The sequence below is a fragment of the Orycteropus afer genome, unplaced genomic scaffold (genome assembly GCF_000298275.1).
Source record: "Orycteropus afer afer isolate SDZICR_OR568_19922 unplaced genomic scaffold, OryAfe1.0 scaffold00003, whole genome shotgun sequence".
Classification (NCBI taxonomy): Eukaryota; Metazoa; Chordata; class Mammalia; order Tubulidentata; family Orycteropodidae; genus Orycteropus; species Orycteropus afer.
The window spans coordinates 34,352,569-34,364,575 of record NW_006921590.1 but is presented as its reverse complement, the minus strand read 5'-3'; the positions used below and the strand labels follow the sequence as shown (position 1 = coordinate 34,364,575).

At 34.5% G+C, this 12,007-nt stretch overlaps 1 protein-coding gene across 1 annotated transcript in view; it reads left to right on the top strand.

Moving 5' to 3' along the window:
• STAG1 (stromal antigen 1) overlaps positions 1-12,007 on the top strand; it is a 528,154-nt gene that overhangs the window by 428,890 nt on the left and 87,257 nt on the right. The window contains exon 15 of the mRNA XM_007937169.2: positions 8,776-8,879. Within this exon, the coding sequence (XP_007935360.1) occupies positions 8,776-8,879 (104 nt within the window). The remainder of the gene's footprint in view (positions 1-8,775; positions 8,880-12,007) is intronic.

Below are 12,007 nucleotides of genomic sequence, written 5' to 3'. Positions count from 1 at the left end.
GCCTGGAAACTAGACATGACAAGTACAGTACTATGTCTGTGTAAATCATGACATACATACTTTTCATACATTTATTCATATGTATGCTCTATCACTTTGGCATAGGATGATGGTGCCACTCTTAACAGAAAATACAACAAATGAGATGGCTTTAACAAACAGGAGTTTATTCTTTTATAATTTAGGAGGCTAGAAGTCCCAGTTCAAAGTGCCAAGCTCTAGGGTGAAAGCCCCTTGACCTTATTCTTCAGCTCTGCCTCTTGCTCCCGGCCCACTGGACCTAAAGGCATCTCTTCATTCACGTAGCTGCTGGCTGCTGAGGCTGACAAACCCAAACAAGGTCAACAAATAAAATAGCACAGTCCCATCAATAAACAAATAAAATAGCACAGTACTATCAGACAACATGTCAGGCCACTAGCTCAAGTCCAGATCAGTCCCAAGATCAGCAGGAAATTTGGCAGGCTGCTGAATAAAGACTCAGCTACACGCAGGATCCAAGTGTATCAAAAAGCTGCAGACTATTCCCAAAGCTTCTCCTTATATACTGGAAACAGACCACATCCCTAAAGTAGCTACTCCAGTAGATTCTACCATGGAATTAATTGCCAGTCTCATCATAGGCAATAACTACAACCAGCTGCCCAGCCTCTCAAAACCAGGTCCAGCCAAGTTGACACATAACCTTAACTACTACAGACAGCATCCAAATCAATGTTCTGTGCTAGCATTTTATGTTGCAATGCTACTAATAACTTACTTACTAAGACTAATTGAAAATGAAGTTATATTTTAGGAAGGTCTAGTGTAATCCATATTCCAGTGGAAAAAAAAATTGCAATAATTGGAGATACAGAGCTAGATTGTGGGAAAATAGACACATTATCAAAGACTACCTTCCTTGCAGCATCTTTAAGGGACTATTTGTTTTATATTCTAGAGTGAAATCAAATTGCCAGATAAAACAAATTTGTAGTATAATGTGAGGGTCTAAGCACTTGTTACAGCTCTGCTGCCAGATAACAACATGCCCATAACCAAATCATTTCTCTTAACCTAGTTCTCAGCTTTTTCATCTATAAAATAAGGCATTTGACTATATAATGTGTGGTCATTTCTAAAGGTAAAGTTCTGTGATCCAGTTGACATGAATAAATAGAATTCTTTGAGGCAGAGAATCATTAGTTAATTTATAATTCAAAAAATATTGATTGATCATGTTCTGTGTGTCAGGTATTATGCTGAGTATTGAGGGTACGATCTTAAACAAGATCAATATATGGCTCACATGGAGTTTAAATTCTAGTGAAGAAGATCAACCAAAACCAAGTAAGCAGTTAAAATAGTTTCTAGGAGAGTTAAGTATTGGTGATGGATAATAATGAGAAGAGACCATCTTGAAATTGAATCCTAGGGTAACGCTCTCTGAGAAGGCCATGTATGATCCAGGAAGCTAATGCTTGGAGAAGTTAGTTATTGCAATTGTTTTTTTTTTTTTTTTTTAATTGTCTGTCTAGATAGAGAAAATACTAGTTGCAGAGTGTCTAAAGCAAAAATAATATTGCTGTGTTCCAGGAGCTACAATAGCTAGAGTACAGTGAGCCAGCCAAAGACAGAAGACAGATCATACAGAACACTTTAGATTGCCAGTCAGACCTACCCAGTGGCTTCACAAGAGAAAGACCTGGTAATTTGCTTCAGTAAAGATTGCAGCTAAGAAAATTCTATGGGGCAGGTGTTCTCTGTCACATGGGGTCACTGTGAGTCAGAATCAGTTGGATGGCACCCAACAACAAGAAGTGTAATGGAGAGCTTATTGAATAATTTTAAAACAAATGATGTGATCCAGTTAATAATTTAAGAAAATATCTTTTGTAAACTTGATTTGAAATGGACTGAAAACCAGGTAATTGATGCAGTGGCCTTTATGGGAAATGATAGTGAAAATATAAAAGACAAGATGGATTATAAAAAAAGGAAAAGCCCACAGGTGAAGTGTTTGTTTAAAAAAAAAAAAATGTAAATATTTTATTTGAAAACTCTAAATAATTGACTAGAGGTATGTTGCAGTGATATTTCAGCAATGCCTGAGCAAGACACTTGGAGGTAACCATATAAAAGCTCAGCCCCTCCAAAAAATACAGCCATATTAATTATGACTTCAAGAAAAACAGATAAAACTAGAAAGAAGAAAATGGTTTCCTTTTACAGTAAAGCCTGCAAAAGCCTGGACCTGTGTAAGGTGGACACCTGTAAGAGAAGGAGAACTCAAATATTTCCACTAAGAGAGTGATGAGAAAAGGGTTAGACGGCAGCCTGTCAAAGGCTATAAGCACTTGTGATATCTGGAAAAAACAAGGCACTCCTGTCAGGTTCTGGCTCTCACAGGTTTCACTGTATACTTTATTAAACAGCTAAAATATAATAAAGTTAATTTCTCAAAATTTATATACCCATGCCATTGATTCATTAAAATAAAATGATTTGCTTTTTGTGTGTTTTTCCTCCTTATTGTGAATAATAAAGTTAATGATTTAGAAGATGCTAAAGTTCTAAATGTTCAATTACAGAAGAAAAGAAATAGGATAAAAATTTAATAATCATGGTTCTTAAATGCAGAATTTCATAAAATCAGTTATTTTGAAGAAAAGTGCATATTATTAACTAGATACACTATTTCCATAAATTTTATTTTATTAATTATGTAGTTATTAAATAGAATAATTAAAAATTATAAATATGATAGGGTTTTGAAAATACAATATAGCATTGAATATATATATATATATATATAAAATATATTAAATTGCCTTTCCCTTCTCCCAAATTAATATCTACCCTCTAGTTAGTGGGTTAGTGGTTTACTCTCCTTTCCCTTCTCCCCTAGTAACCATCAAGATTATTTCATTTTGTATGAAAACTTTTTCTTGACTTTATATAATAGTGGTCTCATACAATATTTGTCCTTTTTTGATTGACAAATTTCATTCAGCATAATGTCTTCTAGGTTCATTAATGTTACGAGATGTCCTCTAGGTTCATTCATGTTATAAGATATTTCACAGATTAATCATTTTTCTTTAACATTGTGTAATGTTTCCTTGTATGTATGTAGCATAGTTTGTTTATCCATTATTTCATTGATAGGCATTTTGACTGTTTTCATCTTTTTGTTACTGTGAATAGTGCTGCACTGAACATGGGTGGGTGTACATATCTGTTCATGTCACAGCTCTTATTTCTCTAGGATATATATACCTAGTAGTGGGTTTGATGGATCATATGGTATTTCTCTTTCCAGCTTTTTGAAGAAGCACCATACCATTTGCCACAGTGGTTGCACCATTTTACAGTCCCACCAGCAGTGTATGAGGGTTGCAGTCTCTATACACCCTTACCAGCATTTGTTTTTTGTTTTTTTGAACTTTGCTATTAGTGCTGAGTTGAGACCACAGCTGAGTTTTAAAGATAGTCTGGAATGCAGACAAACCAATAAAAGAAAAACAAGTGAGATAACTAGTTAGCTAGCTATAAAAAGAAGAATAAGAAATAATACTACCCTATAGAAGTTCAATAAAGTGGTAAGACAGCTATGGTTAATATCATATACTGCAGAGGAGAAAAAAGACTACACAAAAACCATTAGCTTTAGTGATGATTTAGGTCATTAATGATAATAAAGCATTTATTTCCAATGGTTATAAAGAGAGAAGCTGGAGTTCAAGGTGATAAGAATAAAATCAATAGTGTAGAAATGGAGGTGATGTAAAGATGGTTCCAAAGAGAAAGTTGTCTAGTTGTATGATAATTCATAGTTTCAACAGCTACACACTTGTTTTGATCAGTGTGGCTGTTTTTTTGTCTGTGACTTAAGGCTTGCTTTGCTTTCAGTTTTATTAAGTGATTTTGCTGTCATATCCCAGAAGAAATTTCAGTTAAATTTTAGCTATTTTTTGAGTCTATATATTCAAGGAAATTTTCTAAATGGATATCTTTAATTATAAGGTAAATGACAAAATTGATGGCATTGGACACTGTTTAAGATTGAGTTATAATCAACAATAAAATGAGTTTTCATATATAGTAGAAAATGTTTCTATTCTTGAGATAATAAGTTGATCTCACTCTTTCTGCTTTCCACAGGACTATATTTTCTTCCTAAATAAAAGACATACATTTAGTTCATACACAACCATGTAGTTCCTTTATCCCTAGCCAAACTTGAAAAATTATGCAATTCTTGAATCATAAAAACAGAAACTTGGTGTCTTCTATTTTACGAGGCATTACATCACGGGTGTACAGATGGAAAAGCTGTAGTTCTTTCATGTGTTTTTTTCCAAAGACAATTTAAAATGTTAAAAAAAAAATGTTGAATTAAGAGATTCATGTACATCTCAAATAGATTTTAATATAGAATAAAGGATATTATATATTTGTCTTTTCATTGCTGTTGCTCAAATTTATTTTAAAAAACAATACAAACTTTTAAACTCTCGTGGCTTGTGGTTTTTTTTTTTTTTTTTTTTTTTTTTTTTTTTTATTTATACCTAGTTCTTTCTCTGTAATACTGACATCTATTGGTCTTTCACAGATATAGTAGATACACATTTAACAGGAAGAAAGGAAAATGAGGGAGGCAGGGGAAGACAAAGAACCAAGCTATTCAAGTAGTGTCAAAAGCTGTCTTAAAAAATACACAGAAATTAATGCCATAAGGAAAGTACAGAAAGTAAATGGAATAAAAACCAAATCTCAAAAATGAAGAGATATATCTTGCTATGGACTGAAAAGATAATGAAAATGTTAGTTCATTTCTATTTTCATGATAATAAATAATTTCTTACCATATCTGTCATAATTCCAGTGTATTTTAGAGAGTCTTGGAAGGTTAGGAGGGAAGAACAACTAAGCAAAATGATTTTAAAGTTTATATAGAATTTTTAGTTTGTATAAAAAGGCAGTATAACTTAATGCTTAAGAGTGTGGACTATGAAGTTAGACTACCTGGATTCACATCTTGGTTCTACTTTTAGGTGAGTGCCTTGAAAGTAATTTAATTTCTTTCCGAATCAGTTTCCTGACCTAGAAAGTGAAGATATGTTTCTATCTTTTCAGATTATTTTGAGAATAAAACAAATTAATCATATAAACCACTTACATACGCACCTACACTAAACAGTGCCTTACATATATGAAATGCTTAATAAATTGTTTACTTTTACCATTATAGAAATACACAAATATTACAAAAAAAAATTTAGAAGACTAGATGGAGGAAATTGGTTCAACTAAATATTCAAAGTCACAGTTTGTCATAGAAATAGATAAATAGATTAGTGAAACTAAAATAAAAAATCCAGACGTAGGTCTGTGGTAATTAAGTTTTGTGTGTCAACTTGGCCTGGTCTGGTTGAATGGCTGGGCAGCTGGATGTAATATTCCCTATGATGAGACTGGTAATCAACTCCATGGTGGAATCTACTCTGAGCAGCTGAGTAGCTGCCTTAGGGATGTTGTCTGCTTCCTGTATGTAAGGAGAAGCTTTGGGGAATGGTCTTTACCTTATGGCACACTTGAACCCTGCATGTAGCCATGTTGTTTAGCAGCCTGCCATGCTCTGCCAACCTTGGGACTTTCAATGGACTTGAATTAATGGCCTGCATGTGGTTTGATAACATCAAGACTGTGCCTTTTTACTTGTCAACCTTGGGCTTGTCAGTCTCAGAACCCAGTAGCTGTCTGAATGAAGAAAAGCCTCTAGCTTCAGTGGGCCAGGAGCAAGAGGAGAGCTGAAGCCCAAGTTTGAGGGGCTTTTACCCAGCCCCTAGAGCCTGGCACTTTGAACTTGGACTTAAAGCCTGCAAACTGCAAAAGAATAAACTGTTAAAGCCATCCCATTTGTGGTATATTCTGTTAGAGTGGTACTAGGTAACCAGAACAAGGTCATAGGTCCAACTATATATGAGAACACAGTATTTAAATTCAACAGAGGAAAGCTGATTTACTTACTAATGAGGGAAGCATAACTGGCTATACATCTGGTGGAGACAGACTGTCCTATACTTCAAACTATCAGCAGAGAAACCCAGAGGGTTAAAGATATAAAGATAAAACAAATATTTAGATAGATAGATAAGATCTCCAGGATAGGGAGTTCTTTGAGATCGATACAGGAAATCCATGTCACCAAACAAAAGGGGGCATATGTGATTTTATAAAAATTAACAATTTCTTTCTGGCAAAAAACACCATAAAGAGTTTGACAACAAAGGACAAACCAGGAAAAAATAGTTCCATCATTCAACAGACAGATTATTCTCTAGTATGCAAGAACTCTCTTAAATGGATAGGAAGAATGATTAATACAGTACAAGCAGTCTCTGAGTTACAAATTTCTGACTTATGTACAACCCATAGTTACAAAGCAACTCCCATGAAGCCTATTAAAAATTCAAGGTACATACAGTTGTTCATAATAACAAGCAGACACTACTTTGTGACACTCATCAAAACATTATTATTATTACTGTGCCTTATTAATGTAATGTACCTGGAAATGTTTCTTTAATGTTTTTTACGCATTGAAAGGTACACTATATAGTAGATACTAAAAGAAACAGAAAGATATTTACTTGTGTTTTATTGACTGTCCAAAGGCATTGGACTCTGTGTATCATGACAAATTATGAATAACATTGCAAAGAATGGGAATTCCAGAACACTTGATTGGGCTCCTGAAGATCCTGTACATAAACCAGAAGGCTGTCTTTCGAACAGAACAAGAAGATACCACATAGTTTAAAATCAGGAAGGTGTGCATCAGGGTTGTAGCCTTTCACCACACTTACTCAACCTGTATGTTGAGCAAATAATCCTAGAAGCTGGACTATGTAAAGAACAACGCAGCATGAGGATTGTTGGAAGACTCATTAACATCCTGTGGTAGGCAGATGACACAGCCTTGCTTGCTGAAAGTGAAGAAGACTTGAAGCAATTATTGATGAAGATCAAAGACTACAGTTTTCAGTATGGATTACACCTCAATATAAAGAAAATGATAATCCTTACAACTGGACCAATAAGCATCATGATAAATGGAAAAAAGATTGAAGTTGTCAAAGATTTCATATTACTTGGATCCACAATCAACACCCATGGAAGTAGCAGTCAGGAAATCAGATGTCATATTGCACTGGGCAAATCTGCTGCAAAAGACCTCTTTAAAGTGTTTAAGAGCAAAAAGGTCACTTTGAAAACTAAGGTGCGCCTGACCCAAGCCATGGTCTTTTCAGTCACCTCATATGTATGTGAAAGCTGGATAGTGAATAAAAAAGACTGGCAAAGACTTGATGCCTTTGAATTGTGGCGTTGGCAGAGAATCCTGAAAATACCAAGAACAAACAAGTCTGCCCTGAAGAAGTACAGCTGGAAAGTTCCTTGGAAGCGAGAATGGCCACACTTTGTCTCACCTACTTTGTGCATGTTGTCAGAAGGGGTTATTCTGTGGAGGAGATCTTGCTTGGTAAAGTGGAAGGGCAGTGAAAAAAGAGAAAGACTCAACAAGATGAATTGACACAGTGGCTGCAACGATGGACTCAAGTATAGCAAGGATTTTGAGGATGGTGCACAACTGGGCAGTGTTCCGTTCTGTTGTCTATAGGGTCACTATGAGTCTGACCCAACTCGGTGACACCTGACAACAACAACAAACAAGACAAACATTTGACGTCATATCTAACTGACGTTAGATACGAACCTTAACCTAATTGTTCCAGCTTACGTACAAGCTCAACTTAAACACAGGTTTCAAACAGAACTCATTTGTAATCCGGAGACTGCCTGTATAAAAATGGACAAAGAATAAACATAGAATAATCTTAGAAAAAGGATACTAAGCCAATAACCAAGAAAATATATTGCATTTCATTAGTTCATATATAGGAAGGAGCAAATTAACAAGAAAATATCATTTTCCAACTATTGGATTAGCCAAAACTAAAGAAATTTATAACATCCAGTGCTAGCGGGTATACAAGGAGCCAGTCATTGCCATCACTGCAGTTAAGGATGTGAATTGGAATAAGTAACCTTTATGATTTATTGGTATCAAGATTTTTCCCTTTGACTGTTAACTCCCTTCTGGGAATTTATTCTACAGAGATAAAGATATCTGTTAAGTATATAGGTATTGATGATGTTTATTGCAGTTTCTAGTATAAAAAATCTGGAAATATATTGAATCACCACTAGTAGGAGGAGGTTAACTAAATTGTGGTACATAAATTGTGTAATATTTTGTAATTCAAATAATTATTCATGTCTTTTTACACTGATTTGAAAGACATTCAAAATCTGTTGTCAATTTTTGATATATATGTCTCTATATATAATGTGACTTTGGTTTTATTAAGAAAGAAAAAAAGAAAGGAAACCCTATTCTGATCTTTGAAATGATGTAAAAGGAAATACAGTAAAATTTTGGAATTACCTAACCCCGAAGTATGGTATTAGAAGAGAACCAGCTATTACGAGACATAAGAGTTCTCTCTTTTTCTTTACTTTGTATATCTCTTTTTTATTTGACTTATAACAGCAAGCATGTTATCACTTCTTACAAAAAGAAAAAAAGCAAAATATAGTAGACCTTAACTTCTGTCTTTAAAATAATCAGTAATAACAGTATTGTTGCAGTTACTTTTTTATTACTGTGTTCACTTTTAAACAATGATTATTGCAGAACTACTTATACTAATGTGTTTTGTTTCACTTTAGCAATGTCTGATCGTCAAGAGAGTGCTCTTATAGAACTAATGGTTTGTACAATTCGTCAAGCTGCTGAGGCACATCCTCCAGTGGGAAGGGGTACCGGCAAGAGAGTAAGTTGTATTAGTGAGCAGTCACAAAAAGGCTTTTTAAATATAACTAACTATCTTAAATATTTGAAAATTTTCCTGGTGTTTGTATTCATATAAACATGGTATTTGTATAAGATGATACATTCTCTGATACTTCATCTTTATATCTTGTCTACTGTATTCAGGTTCTGAAAATAGGTTGTTTCCTCCATGCATCTGTAGCACCTTCTATACACTTCCGTTATTTTCTTCTATTACAGTAGTTATATAGTACTTTAAGAATATGTATATTCATATCTGTTAAAAGTGTAGACAGTCCCTGAAAGTATACTGACTAGTTTGTAAGCTTTGCCATTTAGCAACTATGTGATTTTTCAGCTAGTTGTTTTTTTTCTTTATCCCTTAACTTTCTTATTTGTAAAATAGGGTTAATACCCCATTGGTATGGATTACACCTCAACATAAAGAAAACAAAAATCCTCACAGCTGGACCAATAAGCAACAGTGTGATAAATTGAGATAAAGATAAATTGAGAAAAGATTGAAGTTGACAAGGATTTCATTTTACTTGGATCCACAGTCAACGTCCCATGAAGTAGCAGTCAGAAAATTAAATGACATATTGCATTGGGCAAATCTACTGCAAAAGACCTCTTAAAGTATTAAAAAGCAAAGATGTCACTTTCGAGACTAAGGTGTACCTAACCCAAGCTATTGTCTTTTCATTAGCTTCATATGCATATGAAAACTGAGCAATGAATATGGAAGACAGAAGAAGAATTAATGTGTTTGAATTACAGTGTTGGCAAAGAATATTGAATATATCCTGGACTTCTAGAAGAATGAACAGATCTGTCTTGGAAGAAATACAGCTGAAAGGCTCCTAAGAAGCAAGGATCACGAGACTTCATTTCTTGTACGTTGGTCATGTGATCAGAAGAGACTAGTCCCTGGAGAAGAGTATCATGCTTGGATGCTTGGTAAAAGTAGAGAGCAAAAAAGGGAAAGACCCTCAATGAGATTGATTGACACAGTAGCTGCAACAGTGGGCTCAAGCATAACAGTGATTGTGAGGATGGCAAAGAACTGGGCCATGTTTTGTTCTGTTGTACGTAGGATCACTGTGAATTGAGACTGACTTGATGCATCTAACAGCAACAGCAGTATGCTTGTTACTGGTATTAAAGATGAATTGAGAAAATCACAGGACTATTGGCTAAGGTTGTATGAAGAGTTCAGCAAATCCTCTTTGCTTAAAAAAGAAAAAAAGTGTGAAAGTGAAAAAAATTATCATAAAGAATCATATTAGGGTTCTGGAAATTCACCAAAGGTAGACAACAAGTTGAGATATATTTATTCTTGAAAAAGTACTGGATGTTCAGATAGGAGGAGCAGGAGTCTATAGTCTTTTTTATTTTTGGCCTAGGATTACAGTATACACACACACCTTGCAAGCTTCATTGCCAAGAAATGTAGTTTAAAAATCAGCAACTTTGCTGCCAGAAGAGGTGTGCTCAGAATGGGACAATGGCAAACACATGCAGTTTTGTCAACTAGAAGTGGCTAACTTGGGAAAAACAAACAGGGAAACTCACAGCTTGGATATTTTGAGATTGTGGTCATAGTTGGCAAGAATGGCAGACCAGCCAGAAATTAAACTAGGAAATCCTGATTTAAAAAATGAAAGAGCCAGAAAAGAGTCAGATGGCTCTCCACACATCTCTGGCTGACTGAGAAACTACATGCATGTGCTGAGGAGACCGAACACAACCCAACAAAAGTGAAAGTCAAGGGAAACTTAAGAACTGGCTGAACTTTGAATGTGTTCTCTACCTACAAACAGAACATTTAGCAGAGGGGAGAAACCTAGATGTTTGAGGTGTTGGAGCACAGGCTGTGTCCAAATCATTGGCTTATCAGCACTCAATTCAAACACAAGGATGACCTGTGGGGAGACAGTATGAAAAGAGTAAAAATATTTGAGCAAAGATAGTAGTGGCTACAAACCATGGGGAAACAGATTACACACTTATAATGAAATGAAACAGGAAAACAGATCAAATCCATACTTACTATATTATCTGAAAAAAAAGTCCATTTTCAAAAAAACATAGAAGTATGATCATGCTCAGGGAAAAAAGACATTATGGAAATGACTTCTGAGTAAGCCCAGAGATTTTATTCAGCAGAAAAAGACTTCATTGTACTTTTTTATAAATATGTTCAAGAAATTACAGAAAAATATAATAACAAAAAATCAGGAATCTTAATAATGAAAAACTAATACTCTAGATTTGAAAAGTATAGTGATGGAAATTTAAAATTCACTTCATGAACTCAGTAGCAGTGAACTGAGTTTACAGCAGAAACTGTAAGCTTAAAGATGGATTAATAAAAGTTACCTATTCTCAAGAACAGAGGAAAAAAGATTTAAAAACCATGAATAGAGCTTCAGAAATGTATGGTAGAAGTGCACCAAAATATGTACAATGGGAATCCCAGAGAGGAGAGAATGAAAGGAGGAAAAATACTTGAATAATGACTGAAAACTTCCAATTTCATGAAAAACAATTCACAGATCCAAGAAGCTTAACAAAACCTAACTGGTATAAACATAAATAGGTCCACACACCTGGACGCATCATAGTGAAACTATTGAAAGACAAAGACAAAAATAATCTTAAAAGCAACAGATGAATGCAGTTTGTAAAATGATGCCAAATGAAGATGTTCCCAGATAAACAATGAGAAAATTTGTTGCTCCAGACTTGTCTTTCAAGAAATACTGAAAGAAATCTTTCAAACTGCTGAGGAGCAATACCAGATGGTAATGCTAATCCATAGGAAGGAATGAAGAGCCCCAGAAATGGAAAATATGTGGGTAGATATAAAATAGTACTTTTTTTCTTAATCTCCTTAAAAATGTATAAAATTATTTAAGGCAATAATCATAGCACTGTAGTGTTGAAATTATAATATGTATAAATGTAATGTGTGTTACTGCTACTCATAAGGTGTTTCAAGACCTGACAGTATCTCATTCCGTTGTACATGGGGTCACTGATTCAAAACAAACCAGACATGCTGGCACCTAACAACAACAAATGTGATATATGTGACAGTAATACCACAAAAAGAAGAGGAACTGT